Source organism: Rhincodon typus, chromosome 28 (assembly GCF_021869965.1).
Source record: "Rhincodon typus isolate 14 chromosome 28, sRhiTyp1.1, whole genome shotgun sequence".
In the NCBI taxonomy this organism is placed as follows: domain Eukaryota; kingdom Metazoa; phylum Chordata; class Chondrichthyes; order Orectolobiformes; family Rhincodontidae; genus Rhincodon; species Rhincodon typus.
The window spans coordinates 40,324,104-40,351,883 of NC_063359.1; the positions used below are offsets into that span (position 1 = coordinate 40,324,104).

The following is a 27,780-nucleotide window of genomic DNA, read 5'->3' on the forward strand; positions in this document are numbered from 1 at the left end:
TCACGTACCACCCCACCAACCTCCGGATCCAACGCATCATCCTCCGACACTTCCGCCATCTGCAATCCGACCCCACCACCAAAGACATTTTTCCCTCCCCACCCTTATCTGCTTTCCAGAGGGACCACTCTATCCGTGACTCCCTCGTCCGCTCCACACTCCCCTCCAGCCCCACCACACCCGGCACTTTTCCCTGCAACCGCAGGAAGTGCTACACCTGCCCCTACACCTCCCCCTCACCCCCATCCCAGGCCCCAAGAAGACCTTCCACATCAAGCAGGTGTTCACCTGCACAGCTGCTAATGTGGTATACTGTATCCGCTGTTCCCGTTGTGGCCTCCTCTACATCAGAGAAACCAAGCGGAGGCTTGGGGACCGCTTTGCAGAACACCTACGCTCAGTTCGCACTAAACAACTGCACCTCCCAGTCGCGAACCATTTCAACTCCCCCTCCCATGTCGATGCCCATCCTAGGCCTCCTGCAGTGCCACAACGATGCCACCCGAAGGTTGCAGGAACAGCACCTCATATTTTGCTTGGGAACCCTGCAGCCTAATGGCATCAATGTGGACTTCACAAGCTTCAAAATCTCCCCTCCCCCTACCGCATCCCAAAACCAGCCCAGCTCGTCCCCGCCTCCCTAACCTGTCCTTCCTCCCACCTCAAGCCCCACCCCCATCTCCTACCTACTAGCCTCATCCCGCCCCCTTGACCTGTCCGTCCTCCCTGGACTGACCTATCTCCTCCCTAACTCCACACCTACACTCACCTTTACTGGCTCCATCCCCGCCTCTTTGACCTGTCTGTCGCCTCTCCACCTATCTTCTCCTCTATCCATCTTCTATCCGCCTCCCCCTCTCTCCCTATTTATTTCAGAACACCCTTCCCCTCCCCTATTTCTGAAGACGACTCTAGGCCCGAAACGTCAGCTTTCCTGCTCCTATGATGCTGCTTGGCCTGCTGTGTTCATCCAGCTCTACACCTGGTTATATCAGATTCTCCAGCATCTGCAGTTCCTACTATCTCTGAAACACTTTTACATAGTTGTAACATGTTTTGCCAACTCTTGCACTCCATGCCCCGGCCGATGAAAGCAAGCGTACTATATGCCTTCTTAATCACCTTGGCCACCTGTGTTGCCACTTTTAGGGAACTGTGGACCTGCACGTCCAGATCCGTCTGGATATATTAATGTTCCTAAGGGTTCTGTCATTTACTGTATAATTAAATTTGATCCTCCAAAATGCTTCACCTCGCATTTGTCTGGATTAAACTCCATCTGCCATTTCTGTGCCCAAGGCGCCTATCTATATCCTGTTGCACCCTTTCACAATCGTTGGCACTATCAGCAATTCCACCAATCTTCGGGTCATCTGCAAACTTACTAATCAGACCACCCATGTTTTCCTCCACATCATTTATATATACTACAGACAGGGGGCCTAAGACTGCTCCCTGTGGAACACCACTAGTTACCGGTCTCCATTGTGAAAAACATCCTTCCACTGCTACCCTCTGTCTTTTATGACCAAACCAGTTTTGTATCCGTCTGGCCGGCTCACCCCGAATCCCATGTGATTTTAATTTTTGTACCAATCTGCCATATGGGACTTAGTCAAATGCCTTACTAAAGTCCATATAAACTACATCCACAGCCTCACTTATCTTTGTCACCTCTTCAAAAAAATTCAGTGAGGTTGGTGAGACATGACCTTCCCTGTCCAAAGCCATGCTGCCTGAGACTAACTAGCCCGTTTTCTTCCAAATGTGCACCTATCTTGTCCCTCAGTATCTTCTCCAACAGCTTCCCCACCACAGACATCAGGCTCACCAGCCTATAATTTCCTGGATTACCCCTGCTTCCTTTTTTAAGGAAGGGAACAACATTGGCTGATCTCCAGTCCTCTGGAGCAGGACAATACTGCCCTAACTGCCATCTCCATCCTTGTCCACTTGAAAAAAAATCTTACCTTGCCTTGCTGGGAAGGATGAGGGAAGAGAGACAGAGGGAGATAGAGAAAGAAAGGTTATTGACGGGGGTGGGAATGGGGATTTGAAATTATAATCAGAACGGTCTTGAATTTACTAAATGCCAGAATAGGCTAAAGGACCTGAATGGTCTACTTCTGCTCTTTGTGTGTCTGTATACATCAGTGGTTGAGGAAGGGACTTCATAGATTAGGGAGGGCCTATAAATGCCAGCCTTGCCAGTGACTGCCACATCCCAAGAATGAATTAATAAACTACTTTACAAACTCACACGGGTGAGCATTGAGCTAATATTGGCCACGTAGATCAGGAAAAATCCCAGCCTGCTGTCCAGTTTGTACAGAGTTGATCAATGAGGTGACAAACAGCCTCTTTGCCCCAGATTGGTGGAGGAGGGGGACTCAGTAGGGAAATAAAGTATTTCACTGCAGTACAATAACATGTAAATGTGTGGTCACAGACTGAATGAAGTCATGAAAACTGGACAATATGGTGCTGTGGGTAGACTGGAGATGGTTTCTACACTTCTCCCAGGGGCGGGGAGACAGAAACAAAGAGATAAAACAGAGTTCAGTCATCTATATCGTCTTACTCACCAGGCTGCCTGACAAGTTATAGCCAAATGACAGATCAGTGAAGGAGACTTCAAAGGGTTGATGTAACTCTCTGCTGGCCACTTCATCTGCAGCAGACCGCTCACGAGGGTCTGCAGCACTGTCCTCAGTCTCTCCATCAGTGTCCATGCATTCACTCTCTCCCTCAGAGCTCTGGTCAGGGGCTCCCATCGATGGGTTGACTGTGGTCCGGGTTCCATGAGGTGGCAGTGTAGCTAGGAACGCTGGCAGTGCGAACACGGAAAGGAACCGGGATTTCAGGAGCTGGTAGGTTGAGTCATTTTGCAGACGCTCAGTTACCAGGACCCTAGCTGCCTCGAGTCTCTCTTTACGGTCAGTTCCATCAGGAGCTCCAAAGCCTGACAGATTCTGTTCTAGGGCCTTCTTGTGCAGCAGTAGGTTTGAGAATGTTCTTAGTGTGGAAGAAAAGGGGGGCAGGTATGGCAGCGTAGCAGACATGCCTGGCACCTGCACACCACCCTTGCCTTGTAGCCACTCTCTCATTACTGCTTCTTGCTCACAGGACAAAAGACTAAAGTCGACAGTGTGTTTGCTCGGCTGTGGTCTGCTCAGGGTTTCCTGGTGCTGTGTTAAGAACCTGGGGCCTGTAGGTGGAACTCCTGGAGTCAGTAACAAACCTCCTCCCTGAACAAGGGGCCTGGGGAGATTCTGATTGACGGAGCTGGCCGCTGGTAAACGGAGATTGGTTGGATTGGGGAGAACAGCAGTTAGTGCCACAGTGTGGGCTGAAGCTTTGTGAGCAGCTGCTGGTGTTTGAATTGCTGGTGAAGGGAAGGCCACAGTCTGGCTTAAGGAGGTAGCTGGCAATAATGCAACAGCACGGCCATCAGCTGCTGCCTGACCACTTGCAGGGCTGCAATTGGCTGGTGCCTGAGCTACACTGGACACTGACACTGTGCTGGAGGATGTTACCACAGGCAGCCCCATCGTGTCAGCTTGCTGAGAAGAGGAGGGTATAGCCTGGCCGGTGGCTGGAGGTGGGAGGTTCGGGCTGGGCTGAGCTGCGAATGAGCCTGGAGGGACACAGAACAAACCATTAGGGGTGAGAACTGCCATGACAGGCACAGTAGAATTGGGGAGCATCAGCTGAACCACCATGCCACCAGGTAGCACCAGGGCTGGAGCCGGTGGCATTGGGGCAATGGGCTTCAGCCTACGTTGGGTGCTGGCAGCAGCAGGTTTAACAGTAGCAGCACTCATGGCTGAGGAGACAGCTGGCTGGGTCTGGCTGCTCTGTGGTGCTGCTGCTGGGGAGCTCTGTTCCAATACCTGTGGCTGCACTGTTGCATTGGGTGTTGCCTTGTCAGGTGTAACCCCTTGGACTGAAGAATGGTTCCTGGGTTTCAATTTGCGCCTCTTCCTCCTCCGCAATTTGATTTCAGCAGATTGTTTGTGTGTTTCAGAGGCACAGCCCCCAGCCTCCTCGCTCAGCGAGGCTGCCAGCTGAGCCAGGGAGGCCACAGACTGTGGCACAGCACCAGCAGCTTGGGCTTTCCGCTTCTCAGTGAGTAACTGGAGGACTGTCTTTGGTTTATTTACTGGCGGTGGGGCAGCCAGTTTAAAGTGACTGACCTCCATGGTGTCTTTGCTGCCCACGCTGATGACACTGTCTTTTACCTGCTGCAGGCAATAGGGGTCTTGCCTCGGTTTGTTACCACGCTGCTCCTTTTCTAGCAAGACACAAAAAAGACATGAGATGGAGACAAGAAAAGGGAAATGATTTGATTTAATTTTGATTTTAAGTTCTTCTTAAGTATACTAGAATCACGGTATCATACAACTCATGAGGAGGTGAATCTGTACACTCTCTGTCTGTGCTGGCCTTGTAAAGGTTCTACCTGGTTAGTCCCAATGACCCCTTCACTTTGCCCATGAAAATGAAACATTCACAGGTTAAAATATTATCCAATTTCCTTTTGAAAGTTAGCATAAATCCACCCTTTCAGACAGAACAGTCCAGATCACAACCTTGCTGTATTTAAAAATGTCTCTCCCACACTGATTTTTACCAATTTCCTCCCATCTGCATCCCTCTGGTGACTGAATCGCCTCCCATTTAGAAACAGTTTCTCATTATTGGATCAAAATCCCTCAATGCGATCAGCTATTGGTTCCCCTCTTGAAGTGAAGTAAGGAAAACCAACACAGAAGGCTCCAGGGTGACTTGGACAGGCTGGCTGGGCAAAACTCGGCAAATGCAGTATAATATGCATAAATGTGAGGTTATCCACTTTGGTCACAAAAAACAGCAAGGCAGGTTATTTCTGAATGGTGGCAGTTTAGAAAAAAGGTGAGGTGTAACGAGCCCTGGGTGTCATGGTGGAACAGTTGCTGAACGTCGGCATGCGGGTGCAGCAGGCGGTGAGGAAAGCTAATGGCATGCTGGCCTTCATAGTGAGAGGGTTTGAGTATCGGAGTAAGGATGTCTTGTTGCAGTTATACAGGGCCTTGGTGAGGCCACACCTTGAGTATTGCGTGCAGTTTTGGCCCTCTACTCTGAGGAAGGACATTCTTGCTATTGAGGGAGTCCAGTGAAGGTTCACCAGACTGATTCGCAGGACTGACATAGGGGGAAAATACTGGATCGACTGGGCTTGTCCTCACTGGAATTTTAGAAGAATGAGGGGGAATCTCGTAGAAACATATAAAATCCTGATGGGACTGGGCAGGCTAGATGCAGAAAGAATGTTCCTGATGTTGGGGAAGTCCAGAACTAGGGGTCATGGTCTAATAATAAGGGGTAAGCCATTCAGGACTGAGATGAGAAAGAACTTGTTCATTCAACAGTTGTGAACCTGTGGAATTCTCTCCTCCAGGAAACTGTTGGGGACAGTTTGTTAGATATATTCCAAAGGGAGCTGGATGTGGTCCTTGCAGCTAAAGGGATCAAGGGGTATGGAGAGAAAGCGGGAATGGGATACTGACATTGTATGGTCAGCCATGATCATATTGAATGGTGGGGCAGGCTCGAAGGCCCAATGGTCTACTCCTGCACCAAGTTTCTACATTTCTCCTCTGCAATAATTTACTGATGCTCAAACAACTATTAAAATTAATCAGATTGATAGAAATCTACGATTGCAAAAAGGTGAAGGAATATAGATCAGCAGTGGATACATGGAGTTGAGGGGCTGACTGGCCTCCAGCTGTTCCTAATTTCTCTGATTAGAGACCAGACCTAGCTTCTCCACAAAAACCCCTCATCTCTAAACCAGTCTCCTTTGAACCCACCCTCTCAACCTGGAGGGGTACCTACAAGCTCCCTCGTAGTGATCACTTTAGCCTAATCACAGGGCCCCAGTAAAGCCCTGTATTTGCCAGCTCAGAGTTCGGAGTGGAGCAACATACCACAACGCCCAGGCTGCAGAAAAGTAAAGTAATCTGGTCAACCCAAGGTTCGGCTACACATGACCATCAGAAAGTATCAGCCATTCTGTAACAAGTTCCACTTACACCTTAAATGATTGTGGGCTCAAGCCCCACTCCAAAGCCTCGAGCCCATTTGTGCTGATAGTGCTCAGTTAGTACTTCATTAGAACTGAGAGAGCGGCCTTTTGGAGGAGGTCTTAAGCCAAAGTCTGCTTCTTGGGTGGACAAAAAAAAAACTCTTGTGGCTTTTATTTTGCAGATGAGCTCTTAGAACAGTGAATACAGAACAGTACAGCACAGGAACAGGCCCTTCAGCCTACCATGTGTGCGCCAACCACAATGCCAATCTAAGTTAACCACACATGCCTGCACAGGGTCCACATTTCTTCATTCCCTGTTTGACATGCATCTTCTAAATATCCTCTTAAACATCTCTATCGTATTTGCTTCTACCACCTCCCTTGGCAGCACATTCCAGGCACCTACCACCCTCTAAGCAAAAACCTTGTCTCACACATCTTTAAATATTCCCCCTCTCATCTTAGACCTATGCCCCCTTGTATCTGACATTTCTACCCTGGGAAAAAGACTGGCTATCCACCCTATCCATGCCTCTCATAATTTAATATATTTCTACCAGATTGCCCCTCAGCCTCTGATACTCTGGAGAAAACAATTCAAGTCTGTCCAACCTTTCCTTATAGCTAATACACTCCAATCCAGGCAACATCCTGGTAAACCTCTTTTGCAGCCTCCCCAAAGCCTCCACATCCTTCCCACAGTGTGGAGACCAGAACTGTACACAATACTCCAAATGCAGCCTCACTAATGTTCTATACAACTACATGACCTGCCAACTTTTATACTCAATGCTCATTCTGATAAAGGCAAACATGCCATATATATTTTTTTACCATTTTATCCACTTGTGTTGCCACTTTAAGGAAGCTATGGACTTGCATCTCAAGACCCCTCTGTATATCAATGCTCCTAACGGTCCTGCCATTTCCTGTATACAATCCTCTTGCAATTGACTTCCCAAAATACATCACTTCACACTTGACCACATTAAACTCCAAGGGCCATTTCTCCACCCAAATTTCCAACAGATCCATATCCTGCTGTATCCTTTGACAACATTCCTCACTATCCACAACTCCACCAATTTTCATGTCACCTGCAAACTTACTAATCAGACCATCACCTTTCATCCAAATCATTTACATGTATTACAAATGGAGATCCCTGCACTGATCCTTGTGGAACAGTACTGGTAATAGACCTCCAGTCAGAAAAACACCCCTCTACAACTACCCTCAGTCTCCTCTGACTGAGCTAATTTCATATCCAACATCCAACTCACCATGGATCCCATTGAATCTTCTGGGCCAGGCTACCATGAGGGATCTTGTCAGATGCCTTAGTAAAGTCCACGTAGACAACATCCACTGCCCTACCCATATCCATCATCTTTGTCACTTCCTCAAAAACCTCAATCAAATTTGAGAGACAAAACCACCCTGCACAAAGCCAATCTGACTGACTATCTCTAATAAACCCATTCTTCTCCAAATGCAGGTACATCCTGTCCCCCAAGAAGATTCTCCAATAATTTCCCTACCATTCTCCCAGGATCCTGGTCCAACTATTATTGCTCAATCAACATCATTAAAAATTAGGTCACTGTCACATTCACTGCTTGAGAGCTTGCAGTATGCTTTGCAATTAAAAGAAGTTTCAAAACTACATATTGATCATAAATATTTTTGAACACCACTCCCTCCACTACTGGCGTTCAGTAGCATCAGTAAATCTATAAGATTCACTGCAGAACTTGTCCAAGGCTCCTTAGACAGCACCTTCTAAACCCTACCATCTAGAAGGACAAGAATAGATACAAGAGAACACTATACCACCATTCCGTCACTGTCGCTGGGTCAAAATTCTTCCCCCAACACTGGGTACTCCTACACCCCGTGGATTACAATGGTTCAAGGAGGCAGTTCATGATCACCTTCTCCAGGGCAATTAGGGATGGGCAATGAAGTTGATCTAAACTGTGTCACCCTGATCCCATGAATAAGGAAAAAAAGGTACTTTGAAACACACACTGAGAAACCCACGTCTTTCTTTAACAAACATACAAGGATGATGTGTGCTACTGCAAAGTCAAAGGTCAAAGCATCACTATACTTTCCAACTTGAACCCCACTCACAGTAACGGTACAATGCCCTGGTGAAAGGAAAGAAACCTCACACCAGTGACAGCCACACCACTGGGAAAGAGCAGAGCAGCCCTCCTAAATGGAGCCCTCAATCCGGGATGAGGATAGTATGGAGGAGTGAAAAACAAAATCTATGAGAAACCCCTAAGTATATACAGTAAAAAGCACACATGTACTGGCACATGTATGACATTCAAAATGTTATACTATACCGGACAAACTTTGGGTATCCTCATTCATCTGCAAGAGACAGAAAACACAGTGAGGGCAGGTCGATTGACACAGTTTGCTCAGATACTATTCTATAACCCAAAGAATCTCATCAGTACACAATTACTATTAAAGCTGAAAAAAAAAGACACTGAGAAGGATAAATCTATTACAAACGCTTTCTCATGGTACCCAATAGACAAGTGTGGAGGGTTATTTGACTGAGGCGCACCCCAGCCACACAATGACCTTGCCTGAAGGCTAGTTGTTAACAGGAATCACTGGACAGCACTTAGACAAGGGGCAGAATGAATTCTGGCTTCATTCAACCCTTGCCCTGGGGGCTGGAAGGACCTTGGCACAAATGGCTCCAAACCTCTGAACCACTGGGAAAATAGCTGTACATTACTGAATATAATTTGGATCTTAATCAAGGCCCTACCTGTCTCTAAAACCTTGATCCAACCCTTGCACGTGCCTTTCCAATTCCACGTTTACTTCCTCCCCCCTACATACTAATCTCACCTCTCCTTTTCCCCAAGCTTGAACATAGCCCCTTCACAACATTGCTTTAACCAAGACTAATAACCATAATTACCTTTTTTAGGAACTGCATGCAACCTTCTTTGTCAATCCGAAATAACTGCAAGCAACAGAGTGGCACAGTTAGTATGTGGATCCTTTCTGCTGTAACGGCACTCTCATTCTGCTTCCTGCCTCTCTCAAAAGGCAGAGTAAAGTAACTATCCCAGCTAAACCTGCTCATTGCATGTTCACGTACACTCACTTCGTATAGGGGTCATTTATAGTTGATTGCATCAAATTGGGTGGATTCTCTGTGCTTAGGTAAAACGAAAAGCAGAAATTTATCAGTGATGGGCAGGAATTCAACCCAAGAGTTCTTTGTCAAGTCCGTCATTACCAATAGGGAAACATGCCTCACTTCAACCAGCAACGTGATGGAGAGAGATTCAGGGTTACAAACCTCAAATGACATGAAAGGTTAAAGTACAGTATGGAGTTAGATACAGAGTAAAGCTCCGTCCACATTGCACCCGCTCCCCCCCACACTCCCAGGACAGAGTTAGATACAGAAGCATCCTCCGTCCCAATCTAAAAGGACTGACTGCTGAGCCACTTTCCCTCTATTGTAATATAAATGCCCATTTTGTGCCAATACTTTGGACCTGCATGGATAAGAAGGGAAATGGAACTGTCCCAATTAGTTGGCAAGATGGGACATCTAGTCTTTCACAACTGGTTACAAAACTTTGGTGCTTGAAATTTTAACATCGACTGCCTGACTCTCAGCACTGCCCAGAGATGTGGGCTCCTTTTAAAAAAAAAAAAAATCAATACCACAGGAAAACCTTACCTGTACCAAGAGCGTAAAAACAGGCGTAGTGCTTAAACCAGTAGCTTCCAGCCTCTCTCGTACAATGTCAGCTAGATAATAGAAGGAAACAGAGTCAGAATATGACATTAAATCTCACAGTACCATAACACTGAGCAGAAACACAACTGTTCATTTAGTCACTCTCTCTAGGCAGTTTTCATTGTATAAAGCTCACTACCATTTTAATGAATTTGCAAGAAATGCCTTTCCCACCATCACTGCTTGCTAGAATTATTTCATCAGTCCCCAATACTCTGCTTGAAATATAGATTCAGGGAGTGCCAATTCTCTACATGTTAAATAGAGGAGCCCAGCTTCCTACTTATGTAACTATAAACAACACTAGTCATTTCTGTTACACATCACACCAACACTTATCCCTCATTCTACATTCATTTAGATCGTATAGTTATCACAAGGCCATTTTTGGGATCTTGCTGTGTTAAGTATGTCAGCACTCCTACTCTACAAATCTGTGTGAAAGGAATTTTATAAACACAAGTCTCCACCATCTCCACCCCCGTTTTAAATAAACATGCCACACTGACAAGCCATGTCTGAAAGGAAACGTAGCATTAACTTTTCTGGTGTGGACCTGAAACAGAACAACTGTGCTTTCACTTCTAACTAACCTGCTATTTACAGCATTTTCCATTGCTGTTCTAAAATTGCATACAATCTAATTCAGGGCAGGTGGCCTGCCTGCATCAAGAAACATACAAAAACACAAAGACAAATTGGGAAGAATAGGCCACTCAAACCATGCAAGTCTACTCTGCCAGTCAGCAAGATCATGGCTAATCTGATTTTAAAAACTCAACATCGCTGCATATCCTCAATAATCTTTCATCCCTTTGGTAATCAAGAATCTATTTGAAAAAATATTTGCATCCACTGCCATTTGAGGAAGGGAAATATAAAGACACAATCCCTTAGAGAGAAAAAAAATTCCTCATCTATTTTAAATGGGCAACCCGTTACGATTAAACTACAACCCCTAGATTTAGGTTCTCCCACAATAGGAAACATCATTTCAACATCCACCAAGTCAAGACCCCCTTGATCTTTATACGTTTCATAAAGTCATAGAGCTGTACAGCATGGAAACAGACCCTCCAGTCCAATCTGTCCATGCCGACCAGACATCCCAAAGCAATCCAGTCCCACCCGCCAGCACCCAGCCCACATCCCTCCAGGTGACTTATCTCTGAATCTTCTGAACTCCAGAGGATACAGGCCTATCAAACATAGGTTGGTGAGCTTAGTGCGAGCTTGGATATGGGTAGCTGGGATCAGCTCAAGTAAATATGGGGTGGGAGGACAGCCAGAACACCACTGCAATAGTTGAATTTCTGTGCAAAAGACTGAATTAGGGACACAGCCCACAGGCACTGTATAGAGCAACACACCAAGAATGTCATTTGGGAGGGATACAGCAGAACACTGATTCTGCAGGCCTCTTGAATCAGGACAGTGCAGGGGAGCCCAGCCTGGAGACTCTGGCCTAGGTACTGTTGCCAAACCATGTGTCTCACCTTCTCTCCGATTGACCATCTTAGCTGCAGTCCAACGACACATCTCCGCAATGAGCTTCTTCTCCAGATTTACCCTGCAGATCTGGCGCACCGTCCTCTTAGATCCCCTCCGAACTCGCAGGGGTTTCCGGGAGACTTCTTTCACTGTTGGGTGTGCAGCAGTTTCGGTGGATGTTGCTGGAGCTGGCACTCCACTTTGTGCAGCTAGTTCCCTCTGTGCAAGTGAAAATAAAACAGAAAATGGAGGATCTTTTTAAAATTCGGGTCTTTCTCCAGACAGCTGAATAGATTGTTCACAGGTTAACCTGGTCACCTCTAGACTGGGTTGGGTATGGGTCACTGTTCCCTGAAAGGCACTGTCATCTGGTTTCAGATGATATTATTGAAGCAGACGGCATGAGGAAGCCATTCTTCCCCATGCCAGTTCTTTCGTAGCTATCCAATTAATTCCACTCTCCTCGTCCCCCAATAAATACTTTTCTATTCAATTCAGTTTTGAAAGGTGGTGTTGAATTTGCTTCCACTGTCCTTTCAGGCAGAACATTCCAGCTGATAACTCATTGCATAGAAAAAAAGTGAGCTACTTCTTTGGTCAATCGCCTTAAATCGAGTTCCTTTTTTTCCCCATCAGAACCTCAAACTCCTGTATTGAGTAACAGCAACGGGCATGGGTGGCAGAATGTTTTATTTTCCCCAAATGAGTGATTTAGAGTGCGTGACTTCAAATTGCAGGTTTTGACTGGACCTGGACAAGGTTACAGCTTCTCACTATTGTGATCAACTCCCAGGTTCCCTCTGAAGGGGCTCTTTCAGCAATATCAAAGCTCCACAGGATTTTTAAACAGATGAAACCCAATGCTTAGCCTGCAACTGAGAGATAGGAACAAAAACAAAAATTGCTGGAAAAGATCAGCAGGACTGGCAGCATCTGCAGAGAGAAATCAGAGTTAACGTATTGGGTCAAGTGACCTATTCTGAGAACTTAGTTTCTGTTTTGGTTTCTGATTTATAGCATTCACAGTTTTTTCACTTTTTGCTGAGAGATAGGAGTTCATCTTCCCTGAGTCACGTGTCCAGGCGCACAATCTCTCTGCTATCAGACTCTCCCATTCACAGAGCAAAACATTCCACACGTAAGTTTTTAAACAGACTGGAGAAATTATTTGGGGGAAAGAAGGGGAGAAAGAGCAGACTGATCCAGAGTGCGAGAATTCTTAATCTCATCTCTCCCAAAATTATTAGTGCTTTAAAAAAAAATTTATATTGATCCAAGTGACCAGCAACATTTAAAATAAGCAAATAAAGAACCCATTCTCCTCAAACTCAGAAACATGCAAGATCTTCAGATTTATTTACAAAATGTTTTGAAAGTGATCCAACATCTGTCCACTGAGGAGCCTTACCACTGTTTCTTTCTTGTCTGTTTTATTAGCGTTTGGAACAGCACTGGCTCGGCAAGACAACCGCCCCCAAAACCTGTTTGCTTTGGGTCTCCCGAGGCGGCTCGGAGCTTCAATCTTCAGGGTCACTGCACCACTAGCCCGGCAGCTTTCTGATTTATCAGCTAGCGCTTGCTCGTTTTCTACAACTGGTACCCAGCGGTCCACATCCAGCACCAAAGACTTGGCTGGATTCCAACAGCTTGCCTCCTGTTTTTCCTGTTCTGCTTCCTCGGATTCTTCAGAATCCTCCTCCTCCTGCTGCTGCTGCTGCTGCTGCTCCTGCTCTTCCTCTGACTCCATGAGTTCAATATTGTCGGAGGAGAATTCCGAAGACTCAGAACTAGTTTCCCGTCGCTTCTTTTTAATGCGTTTCAGCTTGCCCTTTCTCCGAAGTTTAGACCGGGCCCATTCCTTGGCCTGAAAAATAAATTAATTTGTAAAAACAAAACAGAGACACTTGTAATGGAAACACTTGAATTTCTGTGGCCTCATTTATCACCGCAGGACATCCAAAAGTGCTCTTAACAGAAAATAAAGTAGCCTTGCAGTGTAGCTACTGTCATATCTATAGAGGGATGATTCTGATTGGCTTATGTAGCTGTTCATAAATTCATTCTATTTCAAATCGATGGATTTTCATTGATCCCAGCACTGAACAGAACACAGACAAACACACGTTTAATACATTGTCTACCTCTGCCAACTGCTTAATTGGTAAATAGCTTCAATGTGCAGCCAGAAAGGGTTAGCTGATTTCAGTTGGATCTTAGCGTTCCTGGGTTAAGACAAATGTCAAGCCAATGCACTTCAGAATGTAGAAATCCTGACTTGCCTCATCCCACTCCTCTCGGGTCCACTATAGTTCAATTAACCCCACCTTAGCTGACATCAGCCAACACAGCACAGACCAGACTGAATTAGAGTCACAGTGAGCTGTAGATATCAATACAAGACTTTGTATTTCTATCAATAGGCAAAAAAACCACTATGATTGCTTGCAAAGGGCCATTTAGTTTTTGTAATTTATTCACGGGCATCCTAATTGTCCTCAGGAAGTTGGTGATGAACTGCTGCAGTCAGTTTGATGTTGGTAGACTTTCAATGGTGCTAGGGAGGGAGCTCCTTTCAGGAAACTATGAATGATTACTTAGATAGATTTTTTAAAAAACTGCAGCTGAGGAAAAAGCCCAATTTGGAGGAATTTCATCACAACAGAAGCATCCTGGTATTTTGCACAGTGATTCAAAAGATGAACTTGACTTTTGGTATATTATAAATGAAAGATGATCCCACCGCCAGCAGACTCTCACCTTAATGCCCGTTATTGCTTTCCATTTGTGCAAACACTGAGCTTCTGTTCTACCGACCAACCCTGCAGCTATCTTGGACCATCTACCTGTAAAAACATAAAAAGGTTCCAAAACAGAGTGTGGGTAGAGTTCCAGTATTAAATAATAAGCCAACATTCACCATATGGAACAGAGGCACGAGTTCCCACACTGTTTCCTCACTACCCGTCTGGAGACTTTGCTGACCCATAGTTTAAGCAATTAAGGCAGGGATTCTCAGACAATTGCCAGCTTAATTGAAGATAGAATGGAGCATAAAAGGTTAAAGGAAACACAGAATCTAACATATTTGATCCATTCATGTAACTTGCTTGTCAGTGACTCACTACTTCAGCAGTACAAGGGAGGGCAAAAAAAACAAAAAAAAAAACAAAACAAAAATCGGGCACAGGAATGTAGGGGATGGGAGCCTTGCTCTGCTATTAAAGTAGAACATGGTTGTTATTCTACTTCTAAAACCAAAGTAACTGTTGCAGGTTGTGCGTGCAGTAGGGAGGATTATATACGTAGGACTGACATGCAACTCATATCTTACCTACTCCATGTTTTGCAAGCAGCTCCCTGAAATCTCTCTCTTCCTCAGGTGACCACCTTCCTTTCCGGAGATTATGGTTCAAAGTGTTCAGGAACCTGTGAAAGAATGGACACAGTCACTGCCTAAAGCAGAACTTCAACTAGTGAGACCCTTCCCCTCAGCCATCCATAATTTAAAACTGAACATAACCTGTTAAAGTGCACCAGCTCCTCCCATGGCCCAAGCAGGGCCATTTGTCACACCCACATCAGTCCCTCTATGGGGTCAATTTCCTTCATTCAAGGAGCAGCAAGATTAAAACAGAGATGGGGGGGGTGGAAATTGCTTCTCTCAAAGGGCTGTGAATCTGTGGAATTCACTACCCTAGAGGGAGGTGGATGCCAGGATGCCAAGTAAATTTGAGGTGGTAGAGCTTTTTTTAAAATTAGTAAGATGTTGAAGGGTTATGAAGAGTGGACAGAGGCTGAAGTGAGACCAGCCATGATGTCGGAGCAGGTTTGAGGGGCTGAACTGCCTTCTCCTGCTCTCTGTTCTCCTGCAAAGCAAAACCACCACCAACAGCTCCATTGGCAAAAAGGACCAGGCTACCAAACCTCAGATTAGGGAAAGGGAAGAACGGAGGTTTGATCCCACACCTCAAAAGGTACCACTGATCACAGCCAACTGCCAGGTGAGGGTACGCATCAGATTCAGTGATTCAGGAATTATCTGGGGTTGGGGCAAAATGAAGATCAGAGGACACATCAATGCTCCGAACCACTCCCACGTCCCAACTCAAGTTTCACTAGAGCTCCTTGATGCCAAACTCAGTAAAACGTGGCCTCGATGTGAGGGGTAGTTAGTCTCACCTCAAGTCTGGAATTCAACTCTGCTCCATGTTTGCAAGGTTATAATAATGTCAGGAGATGAATGGTCCCGGTGGAACTCAAACTGGGCAGAGAGCAGGTCAATGCTGAACAAGTGGTGCTTGACAGCACCGTTGATTACACCTTCCATCCCTGGCCCAACCATCTTCAGCTGCTTCAATGACCTTCCCTCCATCATAAGGTCAGAAGTGGGGATGTTCACCGATGATTGCACAATGTTCAGCACCATTCCCAACTCCTCAGATACTGAAGCAGTCCGTGTTCAAATGCAACAAGATCTGGGCAATATCCAGGCTTAGGCTGACAAGTGGAAAGTAACATTTGCGCCACACAAGTGCGGGGCTATGACCATCTCTAACGAGGGAATTGAACCATTGCTCCTCGACATTCAATTGCATCACCATCACCCAATATCAACGTCTGGGGGTTACCAGTAACCAGAAGCCAGAAGCTCAACTGCAGTAGCCACATAAGCACTTTGACTACAGTAGCAACTTAGAGGCTAGGATTCCTGAAGTGAGTAACTCATTCCCCAACTCCTAAAGCCCACCCACTTTCTAAGGCACAAGTCAGGAGTGCGATGTAATACTTCCTACTTGCCTGGATGGGTACAACTCCAGCAACACTCAAGAATCTTGACACCAAGACAAAGCAGCCCTCCTGAACGTCACTGCATCCGCAAAGATCCACTCCCTCCACCACTGACATTCCCACTAAGCTGCTTCGTTGTGCATTCCAAGGTTTTGTGCATGATTGACATTGGCACACTGATCATAGCATTGACTTCCAATTCCAGAAGTTGCTATTGTGCATGGACCTCAGAGGCCCATGCACGCAGAAAGACAATTTGAGTGATCTCTGCCCACCACTGACGCTCAGTAGCAGCAGTGTGTATCAGCTACAAGTTGCACTGCAGAAATTCACCAAGGCTGCTTCAACAACACCTTCCAAACCCACAACCACTTCAAACAACATGGGCAGCAGATGCAGAAGGTGATGTACAAATGTAAGCTCCTCTCCAAGCCACTCACCATCCTGACTTGGAAGCATACCATTCCGTCACTGAGTGGATCAAAATTCTGGAATTCCCACCTAATGACATTGCAGCGTACCTACAACTAATGGACTGCAGTGATTCAAGGCGATAGGTCACCACCAACTGCTCAAGGGCAACCAGGGATGAGCAATAAGTTCTGGCACAGTCAGCAATATCCACATCCTGTGAGTGAATTTAAAAAAAAATCCCATCTAGCAACTCCTACAATATTGAGGTTGGGCAAGGAAAGAGTAAGTGCTGAATGATGCATGCAGATGCACAGGGTAGTGATCAGAAGCTGGGATTTGGTCAATATCAACTTCCCTGGCTCCTAGAAACTGCTCTGCAAAGATCTAAGCTCATACCTGCCCCTGCACTGAGCATCAACCCTCCCAGGGACCTCTTCCTGGATCTTGAACCATTCCCGGGTTCCATATTTCGCCACTGCCTTCAGGAGTAGCTGGAAAACAAATCACAACGTTAAAGACCTCCACCATGACAGTCCTGAACCCTTCTCAACTCCAGAGGAAAGCAGCTCAAAGCTCTCAAGTCTCTCTGCACCGCTTTGGCATTGGCTTAAGTGTCAATGCCTGGAGAATCAAACATGTGCATCTTTCCCAGTACCTTCCTCTAAAAGAAGGACCAGAACTGGTTGATACCACCTCGCTGCTTCTGCATTCTTTAGCTTCAAATACAAAACTAGGGAACTCCTTTATGCATTGCTTAAAAAATAAATCTGTCAAAACTTTTCATCCTGCACTCATCAGACCAATTCACAGGAATACCAATTCAAGGAGAAAATGTCAACATTTATGGTGTATGAGTATGGTGATTGGTTGGTAAGTGGACTGACTGCTAGATGGAGAACGCACCAATTAAAGGACATTAACAGTGAACTGCTGGGCTTTGTTTAAATTTTAAACTAGATTGGCCCTCTTGCAGTTCAATGGAAGTGCCCCTGCCCTGGATCAGAGAGGCCTGGGTTCAAGACCCACCTGCTCCAGAGATGGGTAATAATATCTCTGGACAGGTCGATTAGAAAAATAGGCTAATAAAAAAATTTAAACCAGCATGGCTCCTGTGGCACTGTGGGAGAGTCCCTATCTCTGAGCCAGGAGCCCATATTCAATGCCTGTATGCTCTGGAGGTGTTTAATAACATCTCCGAACCTGCCGATTATTAAATAAATTTTAAAGGGTGATTGATACTTATTGGTTAGGGCATTGCCCTGATGAATGAGCAAGCAAATGTCATCACCTATTTAGTTAAGTTGTATTCTTGGGAATTGTCCTGTTATGTGCAATTTGAAATTTTCAGCAATCCTCAAGTTCTGTACTACCATAAAAGTTTGACTCTGCCTTTATACAAATTGGATTAAGGTGACCAGCACAGAAGGGAGCCAAGTGCCTACCACATCCAGGCTGGATGCATGGGAATAATTAAACAAAAGATCTGCCTCACGGCAGTGACTACATCACGGAGCCCCACGTGGGACAGTGAGAGAAATGGTCAACAGCTGAAGCGAACCTACCTCATCTTCTGTGCGTGTCCATGGCCCCTTCTTCACTGAGGGATCCAATGACTTTGACCAGCGGTACAGCAGCTGGCTGCTATTCCGCCCCTCCATGAAATACGCAACTGCAGTGAAGAAACCAGACAAACAACCTCATACTTTAGGATCATATCCATACGCGTTGGAGCAAGACTCTCACATCGGGCAAAAGTTCCCATTAAAAAAGGCTCAACTTATTTGGGTATGAGCATTTCTTTGTGCACGTTATGAAACAGGTGCCAGGTCTCCATGAAAATGCTGATTGATTGTTGTAATTCACAGACACTGCCACTGGAACTCCCTCACAGCACTACTGTAAAACCTTCACTTTATAGAATGTAAGTGATTCAAGAAACCACCTTCTCACAAAGCAGTTTAGGATAAATGTTATCTTTAACAGGGATGCCACATTCCAAGAATTAATTAGTATCCACAGCAGCAGTTCCAGCTTCTTCTGACTGTTGGGTCTGACTGTTGAGATAAACTAACTTAGGCCAAGTGAAGGAACCTTGCATGTTCATCAAGGCCAGCATCACCCATGAGGCAGGGTCTATACACACTCAGCTATCACGGGTAGATCCCAGTTCAGCTGACTAGCAAATGCCCTCAGGAGCAGAAAGTCTGGCTGATCTCACACACACACACAGCCCTGGTTGAAGGTAAATAAGTTAGTGCCTGGAAACTCAGATTGGATCACCAGGTGAGCTAGGAGCCCATGGTCCGTCTAATACAGAGAACCACAGCGATGGGGCTGACCAGAATAATGTACCATTTGTGGCAACACGTGGATTATTCAGGTGCAGCAGACAGGGCATTCCCTGGCAACAGTGTGAATGAACAGTAAGTGAAGAAAGCTCTCAGTGATGACAAAGTAGCAAGAACTCCTGCTCCAGTTCACCATGTAGTATGGGAGCCCCAGAGTAGGAGCAGTGTGTAAGTCTCTCCACAATTGAATTTTTAAACATACACACTCCCTGACTGCATGCACATTTGGGTACCTCAAGGAGGACCATATCGGCATGTACCCTAATACGAAACAGAGGAGAGTTGCCTTTGGGCAGGAAGTAGTGGAGGGAAAACAATAATGTATGTCTGAGCTCACAGTGCAGCCAACACTGCAGTGTCAGATACTTTCCTTGTTCTTTAAGTAGCATTACATACATCAGGCAGAGGCAAGATGCAAGACAGAGCTCTCACTAAACTGCCATGTCAATTAACACAAATCACTTTGTATCATGCCCATCACACACTTCCACCAGCCGGAGTCGTCATCTGCAGAAGATGAGGCTTGGTACAGATCTATCTGCACAGCCCATTTCAACCTTCAAAGTTAAGCTCCAGAGGATGCTGCCCTGCAATCTAGGAGCACTCACTCTTGGTGTACGGAATGAAGTTTCCAACTCTCATCTTCTGCACTAGCTCCGTCAGCATGTGGTCTTCTTCCTCAGTCCATTCTTTCTTCCTTAGTTCCTTGTTAAACTCCTGGTATTTCTGAAGGCACATGAAAGCTGTACGGTTCGTCTGTCGGGGCAAATGGGAGGGAGAGATGCAGGGATAAAAGGATATTTTTCAAAACTGTCACTTTGCACAACCTCCCGAATACGATTGACCCCCACCTCAATGTTGCATGGTCTTAGGTTTAAGGCTGGAATAAATCTGGTCTGAGAGCCCACTGCAATACTGGAAGAAATGCAGAAATGCCGGCTGTGATTTGGCAAGTCTACTGTCTAAATGACAGTGCTGTACATGAGGGATGAGACTGATGTGGGGCAAGCAAGCTGCAGGAGAGAACAAAGTTGCTGGAAAAGCTCAGCAGGTCTGGCAGCATCTGTGGAGGAGAAAACAGAGTTAACGTTTCAGGTCCGATGACCCTTCCTCAGTTCTGAGAAAGAGTCACTGGACCCGAAACGTTAACTCTGTTTTCTCCTCCACAGATGCTGCCAGACCTGCTGAACTTTTCCAGCAACTTTGTTTTTGTTCCTGATTTACAGCATCCGATGTTCTTTTGGTTTTTATTAAGCTGCAGGAGAGGTCAGTGTTAGTCATATTTTTGATGCTCCTTCACAAAAACATTAGAAAGGAAACTCCCAAGAGCTACTTTTTTTCGGCACTGAGTTAATTTCAGCACAATCAGCCCAGAGGTGGGGATTATGAGCCAGAGTTTCAAAGATTCCTTCCCTCGATAGATACCCAGTGAGCATGTGGGTGGCCATCACAAAGACTGCATTGGAGACTTCACTTTGGGAGCATAGAAGCCTCCTGGTCATGTTACTGAATAGCAATCCATACACCCTGGCTAATAGTCCAGTGTTTAAATGAGTGTTTCAATCCTGTGATGAGATTTAAATCCTTGTCCAGAAGGCAGTCAGCCTAATTCCACAGTTACAGCTGACTGCTGAGCAGAGCGGAGTGCTGGAAAGCCCTCCACTACAGCACATAAAATATTATGGGTTAAAAGAGATTGTGTCAAGATACAGGTCAGCCACATATCAATGGCCAACTCCTCTTCCTAAAACACATCAGGATTAAGGATGGCAACTACGGCTCACAGAATCCCTACAGTGTGGAAACAGGCCCTTCAGTCCAAAAAGTCCACACTGAACCTCATAATATCCCACCCAGACCCATCCCCCTATAACCCACCTAATCTACACCTCCCTGAACACTATGGGCAATGTAGCATGGCCAATCCACCTAGCCTGCATGTCTTTGGACTGTGGGAGGAAACCAGAGCACCCGGAGGAAACCCACGCTGACACGGGGAGAATGCACAAACTCCACACAGACAGTCGCCCGAGGCTGGAATCGAACCCGGGTCCCTGACGCTGTGAGGCAGCAGTGCTAACCGCTGAGCCACCGTGCTGCCCCTTCATCACCTCCTTGCAAACAGGATGAGGCTTAATTGGGAGTTCTCCCACTGGAAAATTGCCCCAATGTACACAGAAGCATCGTGCCTGTTGTGGAGACTGGGAGGGAGACCTCCATACCTGCAGCTCACTTGTGATCCACTCCCAGTCCACACAGCCATGCTGCTCGGCGATCTCAATCATTCTCTGCACTTCTTCCTTACTCCACTCTGCTTGGTTAATGCTTGGATGTTCAGAATTCTGCCAGAGGTTTTTAATATCTTCAGCCTTGCGAGTACCATCAAACTGTGAACAAAAGAGCATTCTGTAACTGCTGAATAAAAGATAGCAGAATCGTCATGGTGTAGAAGGTGGCCAATCAGCCCATCGTGCCTGCACCAATTCTATTATCAATCCCTGTTCTGACCAACTCAACATAACACAATTGGTAAAAACAAAAGAAGTGGAAGGGGCAGTGGTGGTGGGAAAAGGAGTCAATGAGGTCTCCCCGTCTTGGTAGATGCCTTGTACACTGTACTCAATCAGCACTCGTGGTAACGTTCCAGAGGCACAGTGTGATACTCTAGATTCAAATCCCACTGCAGCAGTGAATTTTATTAACAATGATTATGAAAAAGCAGGAACGTTGCAAAACAAACCAATCTGATCCACTAATATTCTTGGGGAGGGGGGTCTGGCTGAACTTGACTCCAGATACAAAGCAATGTGTTTGATTCTTATAAAAGCAAAATACTCTGGAAACTGGAATTTAAGTAAAGACAGTGCTGGAGAAACTTTGGCAGGCCTGGCTGTATCAGTGGACAGGGAAAGAGTTAACATTTGAGTCCAATACGACACAATGGAATCATTGCTCTTACAGTACAGGAGAAGGCCAACAATTCAAAGATTCTTCTTCCAAACTCTGAATGGTCATATTGCACTTGAAATGTTAGCTCTATTTCCCTTTCCATGGATACAGCCAGATCTGCTGAGTTGCTCCACCACTGTTTTTATAGTGGATTCCTAACAGCTTTTGAAATGCTCCAGCAAACCACTCAGTTCTACCGATCCATTACAGAAAACGCTGTGGGGTGGCCTACAGCATACAGGCGGCTCTGGTTCAAGGTCATGCCCACTGATTTTTGGGAGCCTCCGTGGATTTAGACAAATAGGGTTGATTTGAAAGTGGCTTGAACTGCTCAGCAGGAATCCATCAGTTCGGCAGGTTCAAACTGTCACTCATTACTTTAGCTAAGCAAAGCCTGTACGAATACAAGTCTCATTTTCTCTATGGGCAGGTATAGCAGTTGACTAATAATACTACTTGCGTACTATAGGCTAATCTTGAGGCTTGGACTCGTGACCTGGATATAAGGCTTCAAATCGCACCATGGGAGCTGGGCAGATTAAAATGTTAGTTACAGGTAAGTAAATCTGGGATAAAAAGTCAGTATCAGTAATGGTGACAATGAAACTACCAGACTGTCAAAAACACTGGTCAAATTCACTAAGCTGCCATTCTTACGTGTGACTCCAGACCCACAACAACATAACTCACTCTGCAATGGCCAAACATCAAGCTACTCAGTCAAAGTGATAATTCACCACTATCTGACAGGGCAATTAGGAATAGGCAATAAATGCTGGCCCAGCCTACATCCTGAAACAAGTACACATGGGAACTGCCTCCCAAACAGAAAAAACATCCAAGTGTGTACTTGCTGCCCTGTTTGAAAACTGGAAGGTATCCAGGGCCATCAGTGCCTGCAAAACATCTCAAACCAAAGTCACTATATTCACTAGAGGCCCAGTGGAATGGGCAGTATAGGAGAGACAATAACAGGGACAGACAAAGTAATCTAACAGCAAGCAGATTAAAAGTAGACGTACTTACATCAATATTGGCAATCTTTATCCAGTCGTGGTCATCAAACCTATTTCCCAACAACTGGCGTTGCGACATCTGGCTATAAGAAAGTTAAGGAGTAACACTCTTTTATAAAGCACAGCTTGAGTTACTGGCACTGCTCAAACTCTGAGCTGCAAGTACTCGGTTGCCATTCTCAGGCTTCAAATCAAGGCAACTGCCACAACATCAAATCACCACTTGATAATAGCTTCACTCAGTAATCTTAATTAAATAGAAAGGGTTAGGGGAGGCCTTGCTCAACTCTCTGCAGCCAAAATATTGGGCAGTTTCTTAAAACACAGCAAAGAATAATGATTCTAATATACCACAGTGAGGCTGAAGTAGAATTGCTCAGCAGACAGTTCCACTGCAGCACCATCCTGGATGGTCCAGGATGAACTTTACTGATGCTGCTGGGTTACTGCTGTCAGCTTTAAAGTACGTGCTGGAGAATCTCTCAAAGCTCCTGATGCAGGTTCCCCCTTACACGCCCATCCTTGTTTGTTTGTTTTTTTTTTGAGGGGGGCTGAGGGAAGAGAGGAGAGATGGTCGGTGCTCAGAAACCAAACCTTTCAACCTCAACGCGGTCCCACCAAATAAGCCAATGTGAGCTGAACTTGGTGACGGCAGTTCCAGAAACACTGGTGGCTGCAGACAACGCCTTCTGCTTGTCATTAAAGTCTTCGACAAGAGGGAAATCTCGTACAGTAAGTACTTTATTACTAGAAAATACCAGCACCCAAAGCTATCTGCATTGAATATCATAGATTGACACACAACTCAATGGCTCCATGGTTAAGTGCTGTCCCAGTACTGCCAGCCACAGGGACAGAAGGTGGCCATTCTGTCCCTCGAGCCTGTTGCACCATCCTATCAGACACTGATCAGTTAGCTCCGCCTATCTGACGATACCCAATTTCTACATTCAGCCTCTCCACCCAACAGAATTCACTCTGTGTTCTGCAATTCCAATGGCCAAAGGCAAGCTCAGCAGATAGTTAATCTGCACAGAGCAGATGGGAGCTCCCTAGTGGCACCTGGGAGGTTTAAATCAGAAATATGCACACAACACATTGTCCTTGGAAGGAGTACAACATAAATTTACAGGAATGATACCTGGGCTTCAGTGTTTATGTTATGAGGAGAGATTATACAAATTAGGCCTGTTTTCTCTAGAATTTAGAAGGTTATGGAGCGATCTTACTGAAGTCTTCAAGATATTAACAGTAAATGACAGGGTAGATAAAGGTAAAACATGGCCCACTGGTTGGGGTTTCTAGAACTAGGGGACAGAGTCAGAAAATTAGGGCCAGACCGTTCAAGAGATGTTAGGAAGCACTTCAACACACAAAGGGTCATTGCAGTTTGGAATTCTCTTTCACAAATGACAGTAGGTGCAGGATCAATTGTTAATTTTAAATCCACGACAGATAAATACCTTTGCTTAACAAAAATTAAGTGATATGGGCCAAAGGCGGTTTTATGGAGATGGACTGATACAGATCAGCTATGATCGCACTGAACGATGGAAAAGGTTAAAAGGAGTTGAAAGGCCTGTACCTGTTCCTTTTGTCTTGAACACTGTTCTCTCAACTTCAATCAAGGTAAAAATGGCAGGTGCTAGAATATCATAACACGAGCCTGTGTTAAATGAAATGCTGTGCTGCTTTGGGAAGATTTTAGTCAAAACACTCATTCATGACTGAAAATGCTTGGTATACTTTGTGGTACCTTCTGCTGACTGCTTTAGAAAGTGATTGACACTCAGTATAAACAGGACACAAATACTGCCAATGGAACAATCAAGAATAAATGAAACAATGCTTTAAAAGCACAGAGATATTTTTCACGAGATTTCAAAATATGCCACAAAGTAACAAAACAAAAATCACTATGCAGTCAGAGAAATTAAGCTTGCAAACAGACCCTTTGATCCAACTCATCATGCCAAGCAGATATCATAAATTAATCTAGTCCCATTTGCCAGCATTTGCCCCAAATCCCCTTAAAACCTTCCTATTCATACACCCAACCACAGGTCTTAATTGCTGTAATTGTACCAGCCTCCACCACCTCCTCTGGCAGCTCATTCCAAACACACACCACCCTCTGTGTGAAAATACTGCCCCTTAGGTCCCTTTTAAATCATTCCCCTCTCACCTTAAACCTACGCCATCTAGTTTGGCCTCTCCCACTGCAGGGAAAAGACCTCGTCTATTTATCCTATCCATGCCGCTCATGATTTTATAAACTTCTAACCTCCAGGGAAAACAGCCCCAGACTATTCAGCCTCTCCCTGTAGCTCAAACCCTGTCCCCAAACCCTGGCAGCATTCTTCTTTATCTTTTCTGAACCCTTTCAAGTTTCACAACACCCTCCCTATAGCAGGGAGACCAGAATTGCACGTACAGCCGCAATATGACCTCCCAACTCCCATACTCAATGCACTGACCAATAAAGGCAAGCATACGCAATACCTTCTTCACTGTCCTGTCTATCTGTGACTCCACTTTCAAGGAACTATGAACCTGCACTCCAAGGTCTCTTTGTTCAGCAACACTCCCAGGACCTTACCATTAAGTGTATAAGTCCAGCCCTGATTTGCCTTTCCAAAATGCAGCACCTCACATTTATCTAAATTAAACTCCATCTGCCACTCCTTGGCCCATTGGCCCATCGGATCAAGATCCCGTTGTACTGAGGTAATCTTCTTCACTGTCTACTACACGTCCAATTTTGGCATCATCTGCAAACTTACTAACCATATCTCCTGTGTTCACCATCCAAATCATTTATATAAAATGACAAAAAACAGTGGACCCAGCACCGATCCCTGTGGCACACCGCTGGTCACAGGCCTCCAGTCTGAAAAACAACTCTCCACCCCAATTCGGAGATAGCAAGACCGCACTTACTGGAGTCAGAGTCAATACAGTGTGGAGCTGGAGCAGAAGAGCAGGACAATCAATGCTTCAGGTCAGGACTCCTCATTAGGACACTGACCCAAAACGCCAACTATCCTGCCTGACCTGTTGTGTTCCTCCAGCTCCACACTGTATTGCCCCCACTATCACCACCCTTTGTCTTCTACCTATGAGCCAGTTCTGTATCCAAACAGCTCGTTCTCTCCCTGTATTCCATGTGATGTAACCAGTCTACCATGAGGAACCTTGCCGAATGCCTTACTGAAGTCCATATAGATCATGTTCACTGCTCTGCCCTCATCAATCCTCTTCAGTACTTCTTCAAAAAACTCAGTTAGTGAGACACAATTTCCCCAAGCACAAAGTCATGTTGACTTTCCCTAATCAGTCCTTGCCATTCCAAATACATGTAAATCCTGTCCCTCAGGATTCCCTCCAACTTGCAGATGTCAGGCTCACCGGTCTATACTTCCCTGGCTTTTTCTTACCACCTTTCTTAAATAGTGGCACCACATTAACCAACCCCTAGACTTCCAGCACCTCGCCTGTGGCTGTCGATGATACAAATATCTCAGCATGGAGCCCAGCAATCTCTTCCCTAGTTTCCCCACAGTGTCCTAGGGTAGGCCTGATTAGGTCCTGGGATTTCCATGTGACTTATGACGCCCAGCACCTCTTCCTCTGTAATATGAACATTTTTCAAGATGTCGCTATTTATTTCCCCACATTCTCTATCTTCCACATCCTTTTCCACAATAAACACTTAGTACCTCCCCCATCTCCTGCGGTTCCACACGTAGGTGGCCTCGCTGATCTTTAGGGGCCCTATTCTCTCCCTAGTTACCCTTTTGTCCTTAATGTATTTGTGGAATCCCTTTGGATTCTCCTTAACCCTATTTACCAAAGCTATCTCATGTCCCCTTTCTGCCCTCCTGATTTCCTCCTTAAGTATAGTCCTATTGCCTTTATACCCTTGTAGGAATCACTCGATCCCTGCTGTGTATACCTTCTTCAGGAAGAGAGAGTATAATGGAGAATTAGCTACTAAATACATAAAATGCCAGATCTTGTGGCTCAGGTGCATGACATAGATCCTGCAGCTTAGTGGAACAGTGCGACAGCTCTCTGGTTTGGGCAGCATCCAGTCCCCGACTTATACCAGCACTTATGATTCATCTTACTACCCTGCTCACAAAATAGCAAACTTTTCCTTTAGGAGGTGACCGAAAAGAAACATCTCAAAAATTAAACTTCACAAACAAAATAAACCAAAACTGATGAACCTTTGAGAGTGTGGCAAAAACCTGTGTTGGATGTTGATGAACCCACAAACTGGTTTATTTCAGTGGAAGAGAATGAACATGAGCACACACACAAACATGAATGCGCAGATGTATTTCTCTCACAAACAAGGCCAGAGCAGGAATCAGAGAAGCTCTCCTCATGTACCACAAGGGCCACCTCCAGCATATAGAACAATACAGATATTAGAATGTGCATTGGTTAAGGAGGCGAATTATTGCTCGAGTAGATACTCTTCTAAAAATGCCTGTTGGCAGGAAGGTTATCTCACTTGATGGTGTCCATTTCTCGCTCGGTTTCTCCAATTTGCTTTGTGAACATTTTTTTCTCTGTTTCATCACGGGACAGTTCCAGCTTCTTGTTTAGATATTCAAGCCTAGAAGTATAAAAGAATTCTAGTGTAAATCCTGACTGTTGCTGAGGTCAGTCAGGGCTTCAGCTGCTGCCTGGCCAGTGACCCCTATTGGTCAGTGAACAAACATCAAGCAAGGATTGGAATCAGTCGCAAAACTCAACAGCAATGGGCCTGTAGTATAAACCTCCCCCCCCCGCCAAATAACACATTGCCTGGGTTTGTAAATGATGCAGTTATTGCATCCAGCAATGTAGTAGGATCTGCTGGGGGGTGGGGGTCAGTTAAAAAAGATTGACAGAAAATGC

The 27,780-nt window shown here is 45.4% G+C and overlaps 1 protein-coding gene across 1 annotated transcript in view; it reads right to left on the reverse strand.

Moving 5' to 3' along the window:
- LOC109923868 (small nuclear RNA activating complex, polypeptide 4) overlaps positions 1-27,780 on the reverse strand; it is a 38,492-nt gene that overhangs the window by 8,216 nt on the left and 2,496 nt on the right. The window contains exons 3-16 of the mRNA XM_048613417.1: positions 27,392-27,496; positions 22,880-22,952; positions 21,127-21,291; positions 19,513-19,660; positions 18,119-18,225; positions 16,953-17,047; positions 14,686-14,780; positions 14,112-14,197; positions 12,763-13,218; positions 11,360-11,573; positions 9,804-9,874; positions 9,027-9,071; positions 8,431-8,458; positions 2,586-4,294 (exon numbers count right to left, since the gene is read on the reverse strand). Of these exons, the coding sequence (XP_048469374.1) occupies positions 2,586-4,294; positions 8,431-8,458; positions 9,027-9,071; positions 9,804-9,874; positions 11,360-11,573; positions 12,763-13,218; positions 14,112-14,197; positions 14,686-14,780; positions 16,953-17,047; positions 18,119-18,225; positions 19,513-19,660; positions 21,127-21,291; positions 22,880-22,952; positions 27,392-27,496 (3,397 nt within the window). The remainder of the gene's footprint in view (positions 1-2,585; positions 4,295-8,430; positions 8,459-9,026; positions 9,072-9,803; positions 9,875-11,359; positions 11,574-12,762; positions 13,219-14,111; positions 14,198-14,685; positions 14,781-16,952; positions 17,048-18,118; positions 18,226-19,512; positions 19,661-21,126; positions 21,292-22,879; positions 22,953-27,391; positions 27,497-27,780) is intronic.